Source organism: Notechis scutatus, chromosome 1 (genome assembly GCF_049901735.1).
Source record: "Notechis scutatus isolate UNSWTSFEM ecotype Mainland chromosome 1, rNotScu1.2, whole genome shotgun sequence".
NCBI classification, from domain to species: domain Eukaryota; kingdom Metazoa; phylum Chordata; class Lepidosauria; order Squamata; family Elapidae; genus Notechis; species Notechis scutatus.
The window spans coordinates 121604371-121630375 of NC_142009.1; the positions used below are offsets into that span (position 1 = coordinate 121604371).

A 26005-nucleotide genomic window follows, 5' to 3' on the forward strand; every position below is an offset into this window, starting at 1 on the left:
TACTTTTTGGTTTTCAATCAAACTGACTCTTGAATTGCATGAGAGATGGGATGAACAAGAAGCATACAGGCAGTCCTTGTCTTATAACTGGGATCAGAACCTCCGTCATTAAGCAATCTGGTTGTGATGTGAGTTGTGCCCAATTTTATCACCTTTTTGCTGTGGTTGCTAAACAAATCACATGATTATTAAACGAATCTAGCTTCCCCTGCTGACTTTGCTTATCTGAAACCTCCTGTGAAGGTAGCAAATGCTGATCACATGACCTGGGATGCTGTAACCACTGTAAATACATGCCAATTACCAAGGGCCCAAAATTTGATCCTGTGACTGCAGAGATGCTGTGACAGACTTAAGCCATAAGAACTAGTCATAAATCATTTTTTAATCACCATAGCTTTGAATGGTCATTAAATAAATGGCTGCAAGTCAAGAACTACCTGTACAAGTACTTGTCTTAAAAGTGACTTTATATTTATCTCCGGGTCTCTAAATCCTAGGCTAATCCTGTATTAGGAATATAAAAGTTATATAATATTATATCACCACTGTATACAATACACAGAGATGATACTAAATCACTGTATCATGTGACATGGCTCCAGAAAGGACTATAAACCCTTCATTTGAAATAAAACTGTTTTCTAAGTGTATATCCTACTATATTATGTAGAAAGTTTCAGCTTTTAATTCTTACTGTTATTAATGCAAATACATTTGAAATAAAATGTTTTGCAGATTGTAATTTATTTCGAGGAGCACACAGTATTTTTATTAATATATTGCATAATTATAACATTAATATAAGTATAAATATAATGTGGGTGCTCTAATACATTATATGAGAAAATAAGGTAAAGTTTACATTTTGAAGAAATTGTAAAAAAAAAAGGCTACATAATTAACTCTATGGGCAGTATTTCTTATTGTATTATCTATATCCCAAGGTGTATCTTAGTACAGTGGCATATATTGTAAGCTGTGCCATAGAAGGAAAAAGATTTTGACATACCTGCATCTAATTTGTGACAAGAAGGCAGTTCATTTGATAAATTGGTAAAATAACTGTGTAATCCTTTGAAAGCGAGCAGCAAACTGGCACAAAGTGTATGGTGAAGACTGTAAGCATGATTCAAGAAAGGCTCTGCTATTACAAACCTGCAACCCTAAAAATGGATTTATAATTTTTTAGTCATAAGGAAACATCAACATTTTATTTCAAGTTTAAAGACAATGCTTAAGATATTACCCAAGGCATTACTTTTATGTAAGCTTTTTCCACTCACCTACCCACAACAAACATCCAAAGTTAAGGTAATTCTGGGAGGGAGGGAGGAAGGAAAGAAGGAGGGAGGAAAGGAGGGAGGGAGGAAGGGAGGTTTCCTATGAACATGTCCTAATTCTAGAAGTCTTATTCAGTATTACAGTGAATTTCTTTGTTAAAAAGTTTACTATTTAGGATATATTTCTCAGTCAAATAAATCAACAAAAACAGCTGCAATATTACAAAAATTATCTAGTACATAACATCATGACCAGTATTTCTAGTATGCAATATTTTAATACAGCAATATCTACTCCATGTAATGTTTTGCTTCTTAAAAATTATTCTGTAAATGGCTTGTGCTGTTCAATCTATTAGAAAGAAAAAATAATTCCAGTCTTACATCAGCTGATAATTGCTTGGTGTAATTGTTGCCAAAGACAACACTTTCAAGAGAAGGAATCACAGAATCCCTGCTCTGTGCTGGTGCATTTCTGTTTAACCAAGTATTCTTTATAGGGCGAGGAAAGCTAAAAACAAATGAGGGCAGAATTAAACATTGAAACAAATATGTGCAAAGTCTGCAGGAAAGATCGATAATAGAAAATTAAAACTTGATACAAACTACTAGTTCAGTATTTGTTGCAACTAGTGTATTAGCCCATATACTGCACAGAATATGACAATGTATAAAACTAAACATTATGTAAATTATTGTAAATACAGGTGTCCTTGACTTACAACCACAATTGAGACCCAAATTTCTGTTGCTAAGCAAGACAATTGTTAAGTGAATACTGCCCCATTTTCTTGTAACAGTTGTTAAGTTGTTAAGTGAATCAATGCAGCTGTTAAGTTAGTGCTGTTGTAATTTTGAATGGTCACTAAATGAAGTGTTGTAAGTTGAGGACTACCTGTAATATTTTAGATAATTGTAGATGGATGAATAGCTAAACAGTTGCTTAAATGTGAACAATCTTAGAAGGTGAGTCATCTTAGTGGTGATTTTTAAAAGTATTTTTGAAAGTTTTCATTCAACTGAGAAATGTAAGTCTAAGTAAGAAAGAAAGGTAAGATATTGAAAATATATTGAAGTTACTGTAATTATTTTTTTTACTGTAATTTTACCAATTCAACCTGTTATTTACTTTTAACAATTTCTGCTAACTAATTATTTTTGAAAAATTAAATGATCACATTATAAGCTTACAACCAACATATATAAAAAATAACTACATCTGAATATCAAGATGTAGAGAAAACCAAGTGTTTTTTGCCAAAATAAACAGTATGCACATTTGAGAGGAGATACAGAAGTTAATTCACTTGTTATGTTTATAATTTTGAAATGGTATAAGAAAAAACAAAAGAGAGTATTAAAATATTCCAGGGTCTAAACCCACCCCCAATGTAATTGATCATATTTTTCATTAAAAGAACAAGAGTTTGTTCTGCTTTCTTTTTTTGCTTATAATTCCAAAATTAGGTCTCTTTCAAATGTGCTTAGTTAAGTAAAAAGCAAGGGTTTGTATAAACTTAACAAATGTAACAACGGGAAGTGCATTTCATGAATAATGAATACTACAGCACTATGATCTAGTGGAAGCACACACTCTCTTGTTCCAGTAGCAGATGACATCTCTGAAGCAGCTAAATGAAACTTATAAATGATGCAACTTCTTTAAGTCTTTGAACAGAAGTGCAAATGCACTTTGCAAAACACTTACTTAAAATGCTTTGCATAGCCCTACTACAAAATTTAATCTTTTCAATGAATAAAATAAAAATGCACTTTGCAAAGCAGTTATTTCAAATGCTTTTCATAGGCCTACTACAAAGTTTAACCTTTGCAATGAATAAAACTGCTAGGATAGCAGTACAAAGGATACCTATGGACTTTTAGGATGCCACACTATCTGACACATAACTCGTAAGTTTGTTGTTGGTAGGACAAATGCAAGTTCATAAGCTGAACAAAAAGTATAATGAGATGTTTCAAGCTATAACTCCATACATAGCCTGTGTAATTTTAATATATTTTCTCCCTTTGCCAGTCCTATTCTACTATGCTAATTTAGAAATAATTTCACATTCGGTTGTTTGCAGAGAACTATACTTTCTTCAGATATCTTATGTCTATACTATTTCTACTAGACATGGTTTCATATTAAATTAAAAAATAGTTTGCAGCAACACACTCAATGCAAGAGAAATATATACTCAAATAATGATCAATTTAGGTAATATCTTTTGTCCCAGAGAAATATTTACACTAACAAGTAGGATCTTTCATATTAACTACCCATGATTCTCTGCAAATGACCATGCTAGCTAAAGCTATTAAGAACTGATATTTGACAGGCACCAGTAGATGTACTCTGTCCAAAATATGTACCATATTTTTTGCACTATAAGACACTCCTGACTATAAGGCACACCTAGCTTTTGAGGAAAACAAGAAAAATCTGCCTCTGCCTCCCAGCAATTCGCTTCCTTGCAGCAAACAGCCTGGACAGCTTCAGCACAGCCTGATTTAACATAAGCAGCTGATTGGTGATTGGAAACAAAATAGGAATAAATTTCATCACATTAAAGTATTGAAAAACAGAACATTTCTAGTCATTACCTTATCAATGGCTGATGAAGAGCAACTAAAGAGGCATGCACTATAGCAGAGATGACAGAAAGGTGAAAGTAATCAAACATAACATTAACGTAGTGATGAAGGCCTCTGTGTAAAGTAAAGTGCAACTTTAGCGTTCGGCTGCTAATTAGCTGCAAAGTGTTCAGGTCCTCTGGTCTAAATGAAAAAGAGCATAAACACAGGCAAAGAAGTGTGTTATTAGTTTAAAAGAACAAGTATACAACATAAATTATTTTAAAAATAATTTAACACTAGGATTAAGAATTCAAGAATACAAAGCAATGACTGAAATCTTCTATAATATATAGTTTTTGTAATGTCTTCTGCAGCCGGCAAGGCTTTCATGAAGGCCTCTGTAACTGATAACAAAGCTCCGAATTGATCTGGAGCTCTGTTATCAGCTGCAGAGGCCTTCAGGAAAGCCTTGCTGGCTGCAGAAGTAGTAGTTCCTGAAGGCCTCTGGCAGCGAAAAGGAAACGGGGCTACGCGCACTGGATGACATCCCCTGAAAATAAGACCTGGTGCCTTTTTTGGTGGCAAAAAAATATAAGACAGGGTCTTATTTTGGGGGAAACACGATGTGTAATAACAAATTCAAATGTAAGCAAAAAAGGCAATCCCAAAACTAATAACTAGAAAATCCTTAATTTAGTTTTGATACATTTATTTAATCACAATAATTTTTACAATTTATATCATTTTATATAGCCCAGTCTAGAAAGTAGTTTTGAATGAAAAAAATTAAAAGTTTTTAGAAGTCCATAATAGATCAAAAAAAATCACACAACCATTGACTTTCCTCTTATTTCAATATTAAGGACAGGTTAATACAAGAATGAGTTCAGTGCTTATAACTTTACAGTACATGAACAGTGATCAAAGGAAGAATTCCATGAATACATTGATGCACACAGAACTAGTGTGTATAATGTGACACATAAAACTCCAGCTGAAAAATATAAATACTCTATGTAATTGTATCAAGACCAATATGTAACTGAGCTTTGAACTTACGAATAATCTGTATCTGTGAAGTGCAGATCTAAAGACAGTAGGAAATTCATTTCATTTAGAGACTCTTCAATCTAGGAAAATAAGTTATACAAACTATGATTTGCCATGCATTCTCATGTTGAAAGCCACAATATTTATATATTTCTTTTCATTTGCTCATAATTACGAAGTTGTTTACGATAAATTAAAATACTTTATTACAAGAGGTTACTATGCACGACAAAGCAGCAGATAGAAAAGCAAACAACAATGCTTTTAAATGTTACTAGTGCAATTTAATATATTGAGTGAATAAAATACTGGACAGTAAATCCACTACTGTTTGTACAAAATGGATCTATGTGTTTTAAAGTTCTATATATATAACATGCTATTCTGTCTGCTTCAGTAATCCAGGGCTTTGGTGTTTTGTTTTGTTTTGTCTGTTCACTTGCCAGGGAACATAAATCATTTACAACCAAGATGCATGGCATGGGACCAGTCATTCTCATTCCATGCTGACAGAATCAAATTGACAATACTGGCAGGTAATTTGGCCCATTGGATAAACAATCGAGAATACAAAAGAAAAATAAAGGGCAGATGAACAATTGTCTTGATAACTGGATCTGAAATGACATGCACCAAATATCCCAATTTTTCTCACAGAGCTGTCACTGCAAAGATAAAACATTCTCTAGAGACAATGAAAGGAATGGATCCAGCAAGTAGCTGGGAAGCCAAGCTCTACAGGCCAATTTGCACTTTTGGATCTTGCCTTTTCAGGTTTCCAAAGGGAAAAAAAAGTAGGTGCATATTCCCCACAAATGTAACTGTGTCATAGCTAAACATTCCTCTATTTAATTCCTCAACTATATAAAGAGAATACAATTACCTATGCTATTTATATCAATGAAGTTTTTATTCACTTTATAGGTAGACCTTATGACTTGTTGCTTTGTGACCATTCAAAGTTATGATGGACCCCCTCCCCACAGGTATTTATGATGTGGTCTGAATTTCTAGTGGATAGCCCCCCAGCAGTTTGTTTGTATTTCAGGCACTTGGCAACCTGTCTGCATTTAGGGCTATTTATAATTTTCCAGTTATTACCAGGATATAGGAAATTTTGCCGAAAATCAGTATTTATAGGTGGTTAAAAGGGAATAATTGGGAGAGATAGGTGAGTAGGGGGAGTTGGAAGTAGTCCTTGCCTTTTTTAATGTTTGGAGCTGAGGGTGACTAAGCCTAGAATGTAGGTAGGTACTTGGCTAGCAAGCAGTAAAAACCACTTAACAATGGCAACGGGGATTGCCCACATTGGGTCACCAAGTGATGCAGTCATGTGACATCTCACTTATGACTGCATTGCTTTGTTAGCCAAATTTTGATACTAATTGTGGTTTTAAGTAAAGGACTACATGTACTGGTATGCTTAGAATCAAAGAGAAAGTGGCTTCTGGTTTGAGTCTCTTCGGCGACAGACCGAAATCCGCGATCGTGCGCGGTTTCTATCTGTGCTCGCCGCCAGAGTGCCCCGAGCCAGCTGGTTTCGGGGCTAAGCCACCCTGTAGAGGTGGTGAAGAAGGGGGAGACTGCCAACAGGGTCGAGGAGAGCCGCATCTCTCTTCCCCAGCTGGCCATTACTCCCTTTCCCGAAGGCGGTTGCAGCGGTGGTCAGAAATGGCCACCTCAAAGAAGAACTGAACCGGAAAAGAATGTGCAGGAGGAAGATAAGAAGAGAAAGTTTTGGTTGACTGGGTTAAACTGAAAAAGCAACAACGTAAGGTACCCTGGAATTTAAATTAAATAACATTGTTCCCAAAGAAGATTTTGAAGCTGTGAAGGAGAGAGAGAAGGGAAAGGATTAGGTTTTTTTTTCTTCCCTTCCTTATACTGACAGCTAAGAGACTTAAGCAAGAAATTGAAAAAAAATCCACTTTGACATTAATAGGCATCTAAGCTGAAAATAAAAGTCAAAGGGATAATAAAGATTTCTGGATATTTAAAAGTTTTTAAAAGCAGGAAAGAGGGGAAAAAAAGAATAAAAGGGCAGGATCTGGAAAAATGGAGGAGACTGCCTGGAACTAAGGAATCAGGCATGATATTCCCCTCTGAAAAAAAAATCGGGGCCGGCCAAAAGAGACCCCCCCACCGCGCGCCAAGAAATTGCTGCCCAGCTCCCTTTTCCTGCCGCTCAGCGGGCTCCGCTCACACCGTCTGGGCTCCGCTCAGGTATCCGGCTGGGGCTGTCAGGAGTTGCTTCCGCCGGTGCGGCTCCGCGCGGCTCCAGTCCCGCGTTGCCTCGGGAAGGGAAAGGCAAAACCAGGAGCCGCTGCTGCCGTTGCAAAGCCCCGCCGCGGCTCTTCCTTTTTGCCTTTCCCTTCCTGAGGCAACGCAGGACTGGAGCCACGCAGAGCCACGCCAGCGGTAGCAACTCCTGACTCGGGGCCTCCGAGGGGAGGGGAAGGAGGAGGAGAAGGGGGGAAAGGGGGGGGCGATTCCCAAAAAAATCGGAATTCCGATTTTAATCGGAAGAATATCATGTCTGGGAATGGAACTGTAACTAAAAGAAACTTACAGTGAAATTTTAACAAGATTCCTCAAAGATACATTTTAACTGAAACTTGGTAACAAAATAATAGAACCCCAGGAAGAGAAAGTGGAAAAAAGAAGCAAGAAGAAACAGCCTTGGATTATTTGGATTACTTGGTGATTTTTGGTTCTTGCATCTAGATGACTAAAATTAATCGGGTGGTTGTTTAAAAGTCTTTAAAATGGTATCACTCTTAGAAGAACTGAAAATGGAACTTAAAAAATGGAAAGAAGATGCACAAGAAGGGAGAGGTTCTTTTGGCTTCGTATATCAATTCTTAGAAATGGAGATCTGGAACTATGAGAAACAACAAGAAACGCTTGCAGAACAAGAAGATTGGGACAAAGAAGAAGCCATCTTTAATGATCAAATAATTTTAAGTGGGGGGAAGGGAGAAAAGGGGGGAAAGAGAGTGAAAGGTTTAAGACTAGAAAAAACAACCAAAAAGAAGAACAATTTGAAAGATAAGTATAATATTAGAAAGCAACAGAAGAGGGGATTACAGATGAGAGAGTTAGAGACATGTAGAGAGTAGAGAGACGAGGGAGTAAAAAGGGGAGGGAGAAGAAGAGGGGGAAGAAGGCAAGGAAAAGAAGTTGTAAAAGACAGAAACAAGAAATGGAGAAACAGGGAAAAGATATAAGGATTGAAACCATAAGCTTGTTTAGAGATAATGGGTGAAAATTTAATTGTAAAAGGGATTCTGCAAAGGTACATAAGATAGCATTGTTATATTACAAACAGAAATAATTTTAGAAAATAAATGGATAAAAAATGATGGATAAAATATTTACTGTAATGTAGTGGAATGTTTGTTAATAATAAATGAATTAAAGTGATTGAGAGAATTAAATGGGAACATTTTAATTATTAATGATTTATAAAAATATAAGTGAGAAATATGGGGAAAAAAAGAATTAACTATGGAAAGTTTATAAGTGTTCCCAAGGAAGTATGATATTTAATTGAAAAGAAATGTTAAAGATGTTAAGATTTTAATGAGTATTAATGATAGAATTAAATTGGAATGGAATGTGTGTTTTATTTACATATATATATATATTTTTCTTTTTAAGAATATAGTGTGTATTTTAAGAATGTACCAAGCAGAATTCGATTGGAAGTTATATATTATATTGAATGCTATAATCTTAAAGGTATACATTGAAGCTTAAATAAGAGTTTGAATGGATAAAATTAAAAGATATAAAGGTGTCATACTCCAATTGGTAACTACAGGGAAAAATTTGTTTAATAAGAAAAGATAATATGAAATTGAAACAGGACAGACAAAAGTATAAATATAATGATTTGAACTGAGATGAGATAATTAAAATAAAGTTGAGAAAATTAAAAGAGGGGAAAAACTATGTAGAAAATATAAAACGGTAATAAGATATGGAATAGAATATAAAAATGAGCATGAAATTGAGTTTTGTGTCTGTATGAAGAAGTGATAACCTGGGACCATGCTATTTTCAAAAAATGATGTTTTATTTGTATTTTGTTTTTGTGAAAACCCAAATAAAATTTTCAAAAAAAAAAAGAATCAAAGAGAAAGTCACATTTTAACCATTTGGACATTCCTGTTATCATTTAGGACAGGGGTGTCAAACTCAAGGCCTGCAATTAGTCGGATCTGGCCCGCGGGGCCGTCCCGGTCTACCTGCATCACTTTGCCCCAGACTACCCAATGAAGACAGGAAAGATCAGGCCAAAGTAGCTTCGGCCCTGTCTACCTGATTAGGCCAACGTGGCTTCGGCCCGATCTATTCAATACAAAGAGGAAACATGCCAGCAGTTTGGGGAGTGGCGTCAAGCTGGCCATGCCCACCCAGTCTCGCCCCCCCCCCAGTCACCCACGCCCCTCCAGTCCCCTCCAAGGTCAACCACTGCCTTGATGCAGACCTCACTGAAACTGAGTTTGACACCCCTGATTTAGGAGAATCGTCTCTACACTAGTTCACATAGTACCTATGCATAAGAGAGTAAAAATGTCTTTGCTTTGAAAATAAATTAAATTTAAAGGGGAAAAACAATTCACATTTATTTTTATTTTTAAGTTTGATAAATAACTTTGAAGGGATCCAGCAAGATTTTGATAATCTGGTGAATTATGAAACATTGTCTATTCCCCAAACTATGCTTACACAGTGAGAGAGAGAGGAACACCAGGCTAGGTAGGATGATAGCATCAGGCCATCCCAATTTCTTTAGTATCTTGGCTTGCTACTCGCAGAAACAGCATTGAATTGCTTATTTATTGATTTGAAATATTCATCTTCCTCCCCACTCTTCTAATGGCTCTGAGCTTCCTGAATGCTTTGGTTGTCTATTGACTTACACAGAATTTTGGAATAGATTAGCCTTCATTTACCAGAGCTTTTCTTACATTATATGGCAGTCACCCATACAGAACTATTATCTATCTATCTATCCATCCATCCATCCATCATTAGTTAAGCAGATGCCAGTATTACCTTTCTTTCATCCAATAGCATTTTAATTTTGAAGATCATTGCATCATTCACACAGACCTCTTCATTTTTATAGAGAATCTGAAATGTTTTACTGCAGACTACATTGTCATGGACAGAAGCTGGGAAGGCAAGATCAGCACCTGAAAACAAGAAAATTGACAAGTAGTCATCATGGTTCAAAATTTATTGCTATTCACAAACTGATAACTGAGATTTTTTAAAAGACTTTCCCCCCCAAACAACTAGATATATTGTAATAAATTATTTACCATTATCATATAACATAGTTAATATTCAGCCATTCAAAAGCATAAACACTGGATCTTGACGCATTAAGGAACAGAATGCTTAGTTAACTTCATGGTTATTTAATATTTGTAAATTCCTCCCACTTCCAAAAATAAAAGTCCAAAAAATACATAAAACTGGTAATGTCAGTAACCAGTAATATTAATAAAAGGAAAGTGTAGGAGAACCACAGCACACCTTAAAGATCAATGCAGCCATTGTTTTTGTGTGAATAAATGTGTGCATGGCAAGTGTCCATAATATTTTTAGGAAACCATTGTTAAATTTAGCAACATTAGTATTTCTGATTTGGTCTGAAGAGAAATTCTAGAAACACACTAAGTATTTTGAATTCAAAATATTCCAAATTTGAAATGGCTTACTGTTTTGACCTAAAAAAATTGTTTGAATTTACATATCAGCATGCTGATATTTTTCCAACTATTCCAAAAGTTTTAAGTATTACCAGAATGGAATATTGTGGAAGAAACGTATTTGTAAAGACTAAAACATGTATAAACATTTTGAATTCAAAGTGACTTTCATATAACTGTAAAAATTTGTTTAAGGTTTATGAATTTTTAACAAAATCTAGTTAACCTTCTATACAATTTCACAATAGACAACTACAAAAAAATAACTGCAAATACAATTTTGGCTGTTTTTCTCTATTTGTTTTTTTCATTTCTTCAGAAGCCTTAAAATGCACACCTGCCCCGATTTCTCATAAATATTAAGATCAATTCATTAAAATATTTAATATATAATGTAATGTTAATAAGCTGATAACTTTTTAGTAAAAGTACTATTAAACAATAATAATAACGCTTAAATACTAATGAAATATTTATACTTACTAGTTGCCCGTAATAAGCTTGCTTCAATTTTGTGTGGTATTCTTGGAGGAATTTTCATAGATGCACGAATTTGATAGAATCTACAAGACAGAAAGAATATTTCTAGAATTATTCTGTTTATGATATATTCACCTTTTAAACACCTTACCACAACTTTATACTAATATGGTTTTCAATACAATTTACAGAAAGTATAAAAATAATATAAAAATTACAAAAGTCAACTATTTACACGTGGAGAGTACAGAGTTTGCTGCTGAAAATGCCATGCACATTAAGTGAACCCATTGTTCACTATGGCACAATTTTGCCAGAAACCAAAAGTAAAAGTGTCATAAAACAGCTATGTGACTATGGGATGCTGCAAATGGCTGTAAATGCAGCTATGTTGTCAAGCAACCAAAGTCCTCTAACCTTCAGAATTTCAGGTCCATGTCATAAGTTTCCTCTTTCAGGTAGGTTGTAACTTTCAAAGCAAAGTGAAAATAGGAATATAATTTTGTGATGACCCAGGGTGGGATACAAAACAAACACAGTCACAGAAAACAGGTGAAGCCCCTTTTATTCCTTCACTTTGCTTCCAAGCTCCGAAAATCTTTGATGAAAAACAAAAAAACTCCCACATAAACAGTTACATGAAGAAAGAAAAAAGCAACACAAACCAGGCAAGATAAGGGCTGGAGAATGTCCACAGATAACACACACTGGGAAGAACACCAAACTCAGAGAGGAACTATAAACTAGAGATATTTACATGCTTTGTTTCCAGCGTTCGCCAGTACGCAGGTCCAAACTCTTATTCAGTTGTCACAACTGCAGCCCATGAAGAGGACCAAGGCCCTCTCCTCCCAAGTAGACCACATCTCTCCCTTATTCTCTCCATGCCCTAGGATGGATATGGGATGGGCCTGGGTCCTCCCCTGACTGCTCAGCTGGCCTCTGCCCTTCCCCAGCCTCCTCCACAACTTCCGGAGCCACACTTCCACTCCCTGTTAGCTGTTCCTCCTCTCCCTCAGAGTCAGTCTCCACCAGGGGCATGACAAATTTTTTTTACAATGTATAGCAATTATTTTATGTTGTAGCTTTGGTTCTTGATATCAACTCTCACTTCTGAGTATCCAAATGCTCTTGGCAACATTTTCAAAACTGGTTTGCTACCTGTAATACATTTTTCTTATGCTGAAAGAGATTAACTGATCCAAAGTCATTCATCTGCCTTTATGCCCGAGAGAGGATTAGAATTTAAATTTCCCCATTCCTAGTCTAGTACTCTTAACCATGACACCAAACTGAGTCTAAGTCATCTTTAGAATCTAATGAATTTTAACATGGAAATTTGTGCATTCAAAACACAAGGAAAGGACATGTAAATATATGTTAATTTTCAATGCTTTAGTGTGATGTAATGCATATTTATTTCATTTTACAAGAAAACAACAGCCATAAAGAAATTCTTCTTTGGGACATGAAAAAGAATAGCAACATGCCAACAAATGAGATTTGGGAATGAAGATACTGTTCACAAAACTGCTGTACCATAAACAAAAACCTTTAAAGCCTTTTGAGAAAAGTCTAAGCCACAACTTTATTAGATTTATATTAATAATGGCACAGAAATCTAAATATCAAGGTGTGTTTATATTTCTTATCATTGTAATTTAAAATCCTCACAGATTTAAAGTTACAAATGTCACTTTTTTAAAATGGTAATATTTTCAATCCCGCTCTCTCATCTATCAATTCAAACTACTTAGCTTTTCTTATATAAAATAAGTAACATTTTTCAGGGTAAGATCCATGACCTCGACTACTTTTTACCTCAACTTATGCATTAAAACATACAATAAATCTCCCTATACAAAGACTTCTGCAGTAATACCATCAGAATTTACAGCATACATTGTATGGTAGGAAACAATAACTCACCCTCTTTGAAACAAATCCACATTATAAAATTTGTGGAGTTCCACAGAGAATTCTACCATTGCTTGCACTTCGCTCATTTTTATGTAGATAGAAGAGCTGTAGTACAGTTTCAAGGAACTTAAATTACTAAAGAGAAGGAAAAAAAGACAATTGATATGATTCATAAATGACTTTCGTACTCATATGTATCATTCATAAACATGATTTTCTACTGAGTCACTATGCTTTTTGTAATAAAAACACTAAATTCTTAAGCTTCACATCCAGTTTACTATGACTTTTTAATGTTATATGACAGAGGGGAGAGGGAAGTAAATAAAAGAAAATGTCTCTTTATCTAAAGTGGCAAATTTAATGAATTTGGCTTCAAAAAATTGTGTTCAATCTTTAATTATTCTTAAAATAACCAAGTCTGCTGCATTAGTAGATTCTGTAGCAAAGAAAATGTAGTCTTTTTCTTTTCAGTGACAGATATACAAACTTTAAAACAGAGTTTCAATTCTACAACAAGAGCCTATTAGGGTGCTTTGAAAGGTACAGGACCACAAAAACACTCTGATTACGACCACCCAACCAAACAACATCTTTCTTCTGTTGACATTTTTGTGAATGTCTGCAGAAGAAAACTGTCATGCAATACCACACCTGTAGGTTTTAGCTTTCATGTGAGGCAGGGCTTCTAAACACAATTATGCTGAATAAGCAAATAACTGCAGAAAAGTAATTTGAACAATGTCACCAGAAATTATGTTTAAGTTGTACACTCTCTTGAGAAGTGTTCTGGTTTTCTGAATGCAGATAATGAGAATTGCTTATTTTAACCTATTTTGGACATAACAGTAAAATCCAATTTAGTAGTCAGGACATCATCAGCATTCACCTTTTGGGTCTTTATCTCCTCTGTTACTCTAGTATAGTTATGATGAAAAGATTGATCAATTTTTAAAGCAGAAGTAAGTATTTCCATAATTTTTCATCACATCCAAACTAAAAATGATCTTTCATTTAAACTAACCATTAGTCAATGAGTTATAATTCTGGCTTGTTAATAAACCAAAACTCTCTCAAGTTTTCTTGGCTGAGCCAGGAGAAAGTAGGCAAGTATGTAAGTTCAAGGCTCACTATTACTCATATTGTATATGATCTTACAACATAATTTAACAGAATGTCCAAAGTGGATACCAGCCTTTTGCTTATTACGTTTTTAAAATAAGTTGAATTAGAGTGCTGTCAATTAACATAGCAACCCAAAGCACACCTTTTTTGCTTACTAATGAGCATTTGATATAATCCTTTCAAATAATTCAAATAATGCAGTGTCAATCGCATTAGAGCCAAAGTAGGGTCAGTCAGACACTGTTGTATCCAAAAATGTGTAGAATAAAAAGTAAAATTATAAATACTCCCCGAAGCACAGTCCAGTAAAGACCAAACATGTTTGGTCATGTTCAGTACTAGAGTGCAAGTATCAAGCCTTTGTTAGTAATCAGTCTAATAAAAGCTGTATATCTGAATTCCCTTTGGTCAATAACATAATATTTACTCCTCCTTATAATACTTAATATTTTCTTTAATTCAGTTCACCTAGTATAAAGTGTTAAAGATCCAACAAGAATACAGAACACTGTCTCCTTCATAAATCTACCAGCTTGGTAGTGAATATAGATTTTCTAACCCTTTATTACAATACGGTAACAATGAGACTTAACACAGAAAAATTTACAAGTATGCATTTACAGTATTTCTAAAAGAATAAGCTTCATCTTTACCTCTAATAATAAAGAATCCATTTTAATGAAGGCAACAAGCAGTCTTCCAGTTCCTCATTTTTTCAGTCAAAACCATTCTGCTTACTCTGCATGGAAAAGCAAATTATGGAATATCTAAATCCAATCAATTTCTGGGTTTTTTTCAGCAGAATAAAAAAAAATGTTAACAGTATTTTGTGTCTCGGTGTACAGTCATGCTGAAGAAAAAATAATCTAATAGTAAGTGATATTTAATTTTAGAGAAAATTAAAAATCTATTATATTAAAAATATGTTTTAATGCTGTATCTTTATTATAGCTTTTTATTTATCTAAATATTAGGTTCATTTATATGTTGACTGTTCAAAGACCTATGATTTAGAGCAACGTGCAACTACTAAATTAGTTTAGGCTGGTTTCTATTCCCTTGTCATGCACAAAAAATGTGTGTGTGTGTGTGTGTGTGTGTGTGTGTGTGTGTGTATATAAATATAAATAATATAAATATAAATAATATAAATATAAATATAAATATAAATATAAATAAATATAAATAAAATATTCTGTGAATTCCATGCAATTGATTCTTTTCATACTGTGCTTTCTCAAGGAAAAAATATTTTCATTTGTAAGAAAAACAGTATTGTAACTATTAACAAATTTACAAGAGAGGCATTTTGGAATGTAGTCTGAGCATTTTAGTTGTTACATTATTTTAATTGATTTAGAACATCTATATTCTGTTTTTAAATTATTAAATGCACAATAAGATATTTAAGATACATTTTCAGTTTACTAGGCGAGAAAAGCAACTAGCATTTGCAAGGATTGCCTGACTAATTAAGATAAGCAGAGAGCAAGACAGGGATAAATAACCTTTTTTCTAGCCTAGGGACTATATAATCTTTGTCCTCTACCTGGGGCTGCTGGTGGCAAGAGGTCATGGAATAGAGTGGGAATTTTATTCCTTAAGGAGGAGTTAAGGAGCAAAATGACTGTCTTCAACTTTAAGGCAAACATTTTTCTTCTTTAACTTCTCCAACATCAGCATACTAATGGAGCAGTTTCGGGGTTTTAAAGAAATGAATGACTAGGTCACATCATACGCTAATCATGTTCCTATTGAAACAAAATTGTATGGCAATGGAATGGAGTGGAGTGGAGTGGAGTGGAGTGGAGTGGAGTGGAGTGGAGTGGAGTGGAGTGGAGTGGAGTAGAGTAGAGTAGAGTAGAGTAGAGTAGAGTAGAGTAGAGTAGAGTAGAGTAGAGTAGAATAGAATAGAATAGAATAGAATAGAATAGAATAGAATAGAACTCTTTATTGACCAAGTGTGATTGGACATTCAAGGAATTTGTCTTTTGCACTCAGTGTACATAAAGAAAATATAAAATACATTCATCAAGAATCATAACATACAACACTTAGTGATAGTCATAGGTTACTAATAAGCAATCAAATCATAGTACGAAACAAATGAAACAATATAAATTGTAAAGATACAAGCAACACAGTTAGTCATAAGTGGGAAGAGATAGGTACTAGGAAGGATGAGAAGAATAGTAGTAATATAGTCTCAGTAAATAATTTGACAGTGTTGTGGGAATTAGTTGTTTAGCAGAGTGATGGCATTCAAGGAAAAAACTGTTCTTGTTCTGATATGCAGTGCTCTATAGCATCGTTTTGAGGGTAGAAGTTGAAACAATTTATGTCTAGGATGTGAGGGGGTCTGTAGATATTTTCATAGCCCTCTTTTTGACTCATGCAATATACAGGTTCTCAAATGGAAGGCAGGTTGGTAGCCATTGTTGGTTTTTTTGCAGTTCTAATTTTCCGTTGAAGTCTGTGTCTGTCTTGTTTGGTTGCAGAGCCAAACTAGACAGTTACAGAGGTACAGATGAAATACTCAATAATTCCTCTGTAGAATTGAATCAGCAGCTCTTTGGGCAGTTTGAGCTTTCTGAGTTGGTGCAGAAAGAGCATTCTTTGTTGTGCTTTTTTGATGACGTTTTTGATGTTAGATGTCCATTTTAAATCTTGAGATATGACAGAACCTAGAAACTTGAAGGTCTCTACTGTTGATACTGTGTTGTCTAGTATTGTAAGAGGTGGTTGTAATGGAGGGTTTCTCCTAAAATCTGCCACTATTTCTACAGTTTTGAGTGTATTTAGTTCAAGATTGTTCTGGTTGTACCACAAGTCTAGTTGTTCAACCTCCCGTCTGTATGCAGACGGGAGGTTTATTTAGAGAATAATTATAATTCTATAGTCTTTTTGGAGAGAATTCTGGGATTTTATTAAATAATATTCCTTATATTTAATAATAAGAAGCTAATTTGGGGTATTTGTGAATATGGAAAAAAGAAGGCATAGAAATAATTTTTAAGTTATGTTAAATGGTATAAACTGCTTTTCTGAAAACTGAAGTGTGGTATACAAATATTTCATACAAATAATTTTATGATTTATACAGCATTCTGAAGTCTCCATTGGAGAGCAGTAATACAAATATTGCTTTACTATACCGTTGCAAGAGTGCTAACAACTACAGGTTGGACTGGAAAATAAATCGCTGCCGTTAGTGTTGAGGTAAATTCATAATCTGTCGTTTGGTTTAATTTATTTATTTAGAAGATTTATATGTGTGCCCATTCACTCTTGGTGATTCGGGGGGCTTACAAACAATAAAAACCCAATATAAAAGAATAAAAATCAACCACCACCCCAGTGACAACAAATAGCATCATAGATAGAAAACAGGTTGGTCCTGTTTCCCATTCAATAAATTTCTATGATGAAAAATATGGCTGCTCTCAAAGTTGTTCTTACTACCTGCCATATAACTACAGTACATAACTTCTATTATAACTTCTATTCTCATCTATGAACAGGTAAAATTAATTACAGTGTAATTGTGCTAATGGAATATTATGTAAAAATTATTTTAATCCAGTTTCTTTATAGATTGTTAGACCCTGACTGACAGGAACCCTACAAGTAGGAAACCCTTCCACCACTGCATGTCTTAATTATGGTATGTATCTAAAATAAACACTGCATGCATTTAAATGTTCAGAATAGGTAGGTAAAACTGCCTATTTTCTGCACAAAAAATAAAAAAGTAAAGACCACAATTAGGAATATGAAGAATAAAGACTAGAGTGTTGTTTGAAATTATATAGCAAGCATTAATTGAGCAGCAGGAACATAAAACACATTTAAAATAGGAAAACACAACTATACAGATTTGCCCCTATGCAAATATTTACTACATATAAAAAATAAATAAAAGGGGGTATTTTTGATAGAAAATATTTAATTTTTCAAATGTACTAAACTATATTTGAAGTGTGATTCATACTATATGATGTATCGTGCTAATGTTCTTATAGTTATAGAGGCAAAATAATTTATTTTATTCCAGAATGCATGGAAGTAGATGACTAAATTTAATGCCCTTTGTTATAAATAGAAAGAAAATTTCCCCAGGTTTTATGTGGTAGTGTATATAATGAAAGAATCTCCTTCTTGTTGAGTTCAAACAAGCTATTCCTAGGATCTATGTACTCAATCTTTCTATTTGAATACAAGTAGTCCTTGACTTGCAACCACAAAAGGTACTAAAAATTTTGTTGTTAAATGGTATGATCATTAAGTGAGCCTGAATGCACCCAATTTTACGATCATTTTCCTGTGGTTGTTAACTAAATCACCATGGTCATTAAGTGAAATTTTATTCGATTGTCATTTGTGATCTTCCCTGCTGGCCTCCCTATTGACTTTGCTTCTTAGAAGCTATTGCAAATGGCAATCAAGTGACTTGGGATGCTGTAACTGCTGTAAATTCATAACGATTGCCAATCACCTGAATCACCATCATGTGACCCCGGGGACACTGCGATGATCCTAAATGGGATGACTGGTCGTAAGTCACTTTTTTTCAGCACTGTTGTAACTTTGAACAGTTGCTAAAGAAACAGTGGTAAGTTTCAGATTATCCGTACTGTCGTTGTTTCTGAAAGCTAAAAAGCTTAACAGGTATAGAAGCAAAACAGGACACGAAGAAATGCTTAGGCTCCTACAAGAGGCTTGCATCATATTGACAGATTTATATCACTTAAAGAGCTAAGATATATGTACAATCCTGCCCCCAAAGTCATGTCTAAAATTTACTTCAGCACTGATAAGAAACCCTTTTAAAGAGAATAAGCCTAGTAGCATTATACCTTCTTTGAAATATAGCTGGGTGGAAGACAGTGTCAGCTCCAAATTCCTATAATAGGACAGTCAAATCATATACATCATTATTAAACTAGCTATGCTATAGAATCTCATTCTTCCTAATGCATTTGTTTGTTTTCATGGCTCTCCATGGTATACTTATTAGTCTTCCTCAACAAGAAAGTTCAAAAGCCTCAAGTTCCTTTGTATTCTGCTTCTTCAAAGACCAACTTTTGCTTCCATAGAGACTCTCAGAAAATATCACTGCTTGTACAATTGTACTGCTTCTACAATTCTGATTTTATACCAAAATACAGTAGCTATTGCTATAAATTCTCACATAAGCCTCAAAGGGTATAGGGTCATTGTGCAAATATTTATGCTGTAATTGTTCAGAACTGAAAAATAATTATGTTCCCAAACAGGAACATCTTATTCAATGAGAGAGATAATGGCTATTAGGAAACAAAAAACAAATAAATGAACAAAAGCATTAGAATCTTCACATGGTTGATTAAAAATATAATCAGCTATTTACTTATTGAATCTGAAAAGAACTATATTAGCTTATCCAGACTCCATATTTTGATAGTTTGCAGTCTAATATAGAGTTTGATAGCCTTAGCCAACTATGTGAACGTGGAAAAAAGCAGTAGCTTTGGCAAATTATGTCTTCATAGCATCCTATTCTGATTCTTCACCATGAAACTCCTATGTTCTATCATTGAAATTAATGCATCCCAGATGATTTTGTGATATGTTCTAAGAAAAACATTAATATCATGCCTACTTAAAGACATTTAATTCTATTTCAATGACTATGAGTAACAGAATAAAATTGTAACATCAAGGGATATTTTTAAAGGAAAGTTTATTCATTGTTCTTTTCTCTCTGAATAATTCAATTATTTATTTACTTATTTAAATAAATTATATTTAAGACATAGGTGTCTTAAAATGAGGACTAATAGACTGAGAAAGTTTATTTTCCAAGGCAATAATTGTCTTGAATCAAACAGTACATTTGTGATTTAGTTCTATGTATAAAGTGGCATTTTTAAACTATCTAACTTAATATATGTTTTAAATAGGTTTTAGACTAGGTTTTTAATTATTATTATTTTTATTATTTTACTTTTTTAATACTGTGTAGTGTGATTGTGATGTAGTGTTTGGGGCACTGTGCTGGAGTAGCTTTCAAATTTCATTGTATTTTGAATGCAATGACAATAAAGGTATTCTATTCTAAAACATTTATATAGCCATTCATCTTCTAAACAGATCTCCAGATTTCTCAATGTGAGAATGTTTTAATCAGTAATGTGAAAGCATTACTGATTAAAACAATATTACAAACATGAGCAAAAAGGAGGGAGGGGGAGAGAAAGGGAGGGAGAGGGAAAGATCTCCTGAGATATTAAATATATCTTTCATCTTTCCTAGAGATATCTGTGAACATATATAGACAAAACCAAGGCCCATGGCTACATGCAATGCCTGAAAACTTTTTATATAATGCCCAAAGGCCTTTTATAAGTTACCAAGTTCTCATAATTCTTAATGTAATAACTGTCAAATTATTGAGTAGTAAATTGTTTAATAAATCAACAATAATCACATGAACTATTTATTTTAAAAAGTTTAATATGCACTTCAGTTTTTTTAATGTTTCTAGCTGTACCTTTTTGAGGAGGGAACTAGGCATCAGCACTGTCATTCAAAGATCCCGACATTTAAAGCAGTGGCCCCCAACATTTTGGGCACCAGGGACTGGTTCCATGGAGAAAGATTTTTCTGTGAGCCAGAGGGGGCGTGGTTTTGCGTGCTGCCTGCATCCTGTGGATGAGCCCAGTTGCTGGCATGCCGTGGACGGTGCCAGTCTGTGGACCAGAGGTTGGGGATCTTGATTTAAAGGCATGCTACAGGGACCCAAACAGGCAGTCCATACAATCTCTAGTTTGTAAGGTCACTTCTAGCAAACAGAAATAGTAGCTGGGGACAAGCATCTGACGGTGCTTGGTCAGCTTTACTCATGTTTATGGCTATTCACCATAGGCCGCAAACCCCAGAAAAATTGCTGTGCTTTTCCTATGGAAGGCCAGAAAGAACATCTCAATCCTACCAAAACTGAATGATTGTGGCTTTTGGAACTAACTAGGTTCAGGGATTTTCCTCATAGTTTCTGTGTGGCCAATATGATCTGGCACAGTGGGTGTGCTCTGGGTCTCCTTGATTAAACAGTGACATTTTTCAGGAGGAAGAAAGTATCCTTTTCTGTGGTAGAATCTGCTCTCTGGAATGAGGTCTCCTCTGAGATCCATACACCCTGGCAGTCCCAAAAAATCTTGAAACCTGGAAGTTTTACCAGAGAAGGGTTAATAGAATTTCTGATGTTTTTATATGTTCTGGACTACTGCAACATTCTGTACATGAGGCTACTCTTGAAGATTTGGAATCTATAGCTGGTATAAAATGCAGCTGCAAGGACAGTTCTTAGGACTATTAAGGTGATGTTACATTGCTGTTGCACAAGCTGCATTGGTTGCCAGTTTTCTTCCAGGTCCAATTCAAAGTGTGGCCCTTTATGGCATAGATCCAGGTAACCTAAATAACTTGTCTTCCCCAATGAATTGGCCTGCCCCACCTACATGGGGCAGGTGGAAGAGCATTCTGAAGGACCCCATCAGTCAAGGAATTTTGGCTGGCAGGGTCTAAGAGAAGAGAGTTTTTTCTGCCATGGCTCCTGCCTTCTGGAGTCTGGAACATTGCGCCTCCTGACGTAGCACCTTGTTGGCCTTTCAAAAGAGCTTGAAAACCTGGCTTTGCCAAATGGCCTGGGACTCTAACTGAGGCATATGATACTGAAGGTAGCTAATAGACTGAGATAAGACACCACCTCCATCCTGTGTATCTAGCTCCCTCCTTTGCCCTGTTTGTTCATTTTAAGTCAATTTTAAGATTAATGAAATTAATGAAATAATTATAATGTTAATCTTTATTATTTTAATGTTTCATGTTCTCAGCAATTTCTTCAACTCCCTATGTACAACTAAGTAGTTCCCTACATTGAAATTTACTTCTCTGCCCTTAAATTTTGGCTGGATCATTTGATGCTACTAAAAATGAAGTTTTGATTTAAATTCATAAAGAGGAAAAAAAGGAAATCTGAAATAGGATTTGAAATTAACTATAAGAATTCTTCCCATGGGGAAATACTGTTGCTTTGAATTTAAAAAAAGATGATAATTTGAAGGCTGAACACTAGAGGGAACACAAGGAATTAAAGATTACAATAAAAGAATAATTAAATTTGATTTATTCATACAGAATGGAGTAAAATTGTCCTTAACATTGAGAATTATTTGTGAACAATGGATCTTGAAGTAACTTTTAAGGATGTTTGCTGTAATAGTTTAATGCCATAATAGATAGTTTAAAAGATGTGGGAGAATAAGACTGAGGCTGAATTGAAAGAGGTTTTAAAAATGACAAGCTATAAGAATGATATGGGAAAATGTATTAAAAATCAATGTTAAGTAAAAGAAATATAAAGTTTAATTGATCACAGTTAAAACAGATATGTTGTTATTTCTGGTAATCCTTAATGGACTTTTTCTGACAAGCACTGAACAAAGAGGCTTTAAGGATTTGTTTATAGATATGAGAAGAGATCATTTACTGTATTTTAAAAGATTTTTTACTGTATTTCTTTTTCATTTTTACTTTTTGCTTGTGATGAAGTGGGAAATCATTTCTTAAGGTATTATGGTTGGCTTATGCCTAATATCAGATTATGGTTTGCTTTTTCTTTATTCCAAGCAGTGATCTAAAACCAAGAAGTATGGTATATAAATTTAATATATTACTACTATTACTGTTCAAGTCAATGTGAAGTCACAGAATGATGCCAGTTCATTAACTGGCATTGGTGTTCATACACATCAAGTTCTTCCCAACAACCTAGGATGTCCTAACGTATCAGCATAATATATGTGAGGATCCAAGCAAGGTGGCCTTTTGCAAATGACAGATTGTAATTTTGTCAATGTGCAGATTTTCTAAGTGTTATCCAAAATTTTTCAGTATGGCACTCAAGTGTGCTGATTATTATCAATAATAGCCTATTACTTTGGATGAACAAAGCCACAAGTCTAAGCAATGGATGGAAATCAGTTCCCAGCCCTGTTTACAATTCTGATTTGATGATCACTCATAAACTTACAACTTACAATATATAGTGGTATAGATATAATAATGGCATATCAAAATAAATACATTATATTGTAAAAAAAAAAGTTATGTGCAACAATCATATTATCACCGTGAAACCTTGAAATGAATAAGGACCTTGTATTTGCAGGAAAAAGTTAGGAAGAAAAAATGTTCATTATGTTACAATGAAACTGTTAGTCTAAAATATCACAAGATGCAACAACCATCTCTCTGAAAACATTCTGTGTGGGGAGAGGGAGAGGGATCCACTTTATTACTCTACAAATAGTTACATCCACAACAAATCAGAACTTTTAATTGAGTATAAATACATTTTAATTTGAGGTAAGAAAACTTCATTCAAAACCACTATAAAACCAGAGAGTTATAGGTAACAAATACTAGAACTATAGGAAGATCATTTCTAAAGACTTCTGGAAAGGATCCTTTTGAGCTCATTGTCAATCAATGTAACCCATTGAATTGAAGAAAAATGGTAAAAGATTTAAATTATGTAAGTATCATGAGAATGGCATTTTTAAGGTCACAGGAAGTTTTGGTAAGTCACCAGGAGTTGGGCAGCCATATAATTTTTTTTAAATAAATAAATTATATGCTTCAGTAGCTAAACAAATCAAAATATACCCAATCAAGTAGATGCAGCCCATCAAATAACATAATAATGTTATTATGTTAGGACAGGCTTTAAGGTATAGTACCTAAAAGCCAGCAAAACAACTGTTTTTATAAGGTATTAGGTGACTTTGGCAGAGTTAAATCAGGTCACACTATTATCCTAGGAATGTGAAGAATGTATATTTCTAAAGTGTGGGGGGATAGTAGATGTCTCTAGAAAGAAAGCAAGTATCAGGCAATACCAACGTTACATCTGGTTATATAGCACAATGAAATTAGGCGGGAGAAGGTCTTTTCCGTCTATTCCGGCTTTAAAAAATAATAAAGAGAACCAAACACACCAATAACCGCAGAATAGAAACAACCCTAAAACCCCGCGAAATCAAAGGGGAAAAGCCTTTTTAAGAAATATTTTTAGTGATAAATAACCAGATTTTCTAAGACGATGGAAAAGCTGTAATTCACGAACAAGCCCAGCTGCCTCTGCTTGGACTACCCAGAAACGAGAGGAAACTATTTCAAAGAGGGCAAAAAGCCAAAGGACCTTTCGGTACTCTCGAGTTCGTACAGGATGAAGGGAGAGCGAAGACGAAAACGGGGAGAATTTTCCTTGGGATCCTTTTGTTGTTGTTGTTGTTATTTACAAATAAATACAGCCAGAAACGAAAAATGGGACACACAGAGACAGAAATACGCCACTTTCCTTCCTTAGTTTGAGAAAAAACGCCACGAAAGGTAATTCGACCAAGCTGGACTGGACAACAAGGCTTGACTTCTGACTTTTCACTCGAAAGCCCAGGTCATTTTTGTTTAATTCGTTTTGTTTTTTTTAAAATTTTTGGGGGACCCCTTGGCGAAGCCCCCGATGTCTTCCCCAGGCTGCTTCTGCCTTCGCGCAAGAAGAAACGGCCCTCTTCCTCAGCAATAACAAGCCTTTCTCTTCGGGTTTCCCACCCGGGCCCCGCCGAGAGCGAGCGAGCAAGCGAGCGGCAGATAAACAGGCTTGCCCGCTCGCCCGGAGCGGCACCCACCTTGCCCGCCTCCACCTCACCTCTTCCGGATCTGCTCGCTGGCGAGCCCAGGCCTCAAACGCAGCACCGGCGTGGCGTAACGCGAACATCCGACGCCGGCTCTCTTTCCCCCCCCTCCCCACTCCCGCTTTCCCGGCCGAGCGGCCCGTGTGTTGGGGAAGCGAGTACGACGAGCCGCCGCTACCAACCAGCCGCCACTAACGACCAGAGGCGGCGTGCGCCGTGAGGGTTGGCAGGGAGTTATGCCCCGCGGGCGACGCTCCGCAGCCAGTGCGGCATACCGGGGGAGGGGGCGGGAGTCTCCCTGGGCGCCGGGCTCGCGACTTGCCCTCGACGCCGCTCCCGCTTTACCGGAGCTCCAGCTGGAACAGGAGAGCTAGCCGCGGCGGCCTTTCCTCCCCCCCCCTCCCTCCGGTCTCCCCACAACCATCCGCCGTCTCCCGTCTGGAGCGCCCCCTGCTGGGCCGTGTGCGGGACGGCTGGAACTAGCCGAAGGGCTCCTGCTGCTCTCTCTGGCCGACGAGCAAAACAGGGGGAAAAAAAAAAAAAACAGGGGAACCACATACACACACACGACACTTTCTGAGGGACCCTGTGGGGCGCATCTTCCTTCCAGCGTTACCGCCGCTCAGGGGATGCTGAAGGAGGGGGGGGGTGCTTCTTGACTTACCTGCGATGCTGCCTTGGCTTGCCCGAAAGAGTTTCTCCTCCCGGTGAATCCCTTGGGAAGGGCTGGAGAAGCGAGCTTCAAGAAGCGGTCGGCCACCACAGCTCTCTAGGCCGGTTTACATCCCCACTTTATATAGAAATATTTGCCTTGCCGAGGCTTTCCAGAGAATGCTCTCTCTCTCTCTCTCTCCTTGGAGCCTCAGGGAAAAAGTCCCCGAAAGCGACGTTTAAATTAAACGTGTAGAACAATCCAGCCTGAAAGCGAATCCCCAAGTTCTCCTGGGAATCGCGGGCGTGCGAAAACCAGAAGGTGAATTCTCAAAAGGTGAATTTAAAAGGAGGCAGGGCGATTTCTCTGGCTATCACTAGAAAGCCAGCTAATCTCAGGAGCAAGAGTCCAGCTCTTTCTTCAAAAGGCTTATTATCTTGAATTTAAAATATA

The 26005-nt window shown here is 35.8% G+C and overlaps 1 protein-coding gene and 1 long non-coding RNA gene across 9 annotated transcripts in view; one reads left to right on the top strand and one right to left on the bottom strand.

Annotated features, from left to right (window-relative positions):
• Positions 1-24903, top strand: LOC148132968 (uncharacterized). 3 transcript variants are annotated; one of them, XR_015745577.1, is made up of 6 exons: positions 1-128; positions 5571-5707; positions 5838-5899; positions 17268-17383; positions 17748-17828; positions 20459-24903. It is a non-coding gene; the product is annotated as an uncharacterized LOC148132968 (long non-coding RNA). The 3 variants fall into 3 exon arrangements; XR_015745576.1 differs by having other exon boundaries at positions 17759-17828; XR_015745578.1 differs by having other exon boundaries at positions 17759-17828; positions 21270-24903.
• Positions 1-25316, bottom strand: part of FAM135A (family with sequence similarity 135 member A) — a 52552-nt gene extending 27236 nt beyond the window's left edge. For 4 of the 6 annotated variants that reach the window (XM_087945088.1, XM_087945085.1, XM_087945067.1 and 1 more), the window contains exons 1-9: positions 24915-25316; positions 14818-14903; positions 13049-13174; positions 11123-11202; positions 9978-10117; positions 4923-4993; positions 3891-4064; positions 1668-1794; positions 1013-1166 (exon numbers count right to left, since the gene is read on the bottom strand). In XM_087945088.1, coding sequence (XP_087801214.1) covers positions 1013-1166; positions 1668-1794; positions 3891-4064; positions 4923-4993; positions 9978-10117; positions 11123-11202; positions 13049-13125 — 823 coding nt within the window. In that variant the 5' untranslated portion in view covers positions 13126-13174; positions 14818-14903; positions 24915-25316. Of the gene's footprint in view, positions 1-1012; positions 1167-1667; positions 1795-3890; positions 4065-4922; positions 4994-9977; positions 10118-11122; positions 11203-13048; positions 13175-14817; positions 14904-24894 lie in introns of all 6 variants that reach the window. The other 2 variants (XM_087945076.1, XM_087945063.1) reach the window with 1 other exon arrangement.
• Positions 25317-26005: the final 689 nt, after the last annotated feature.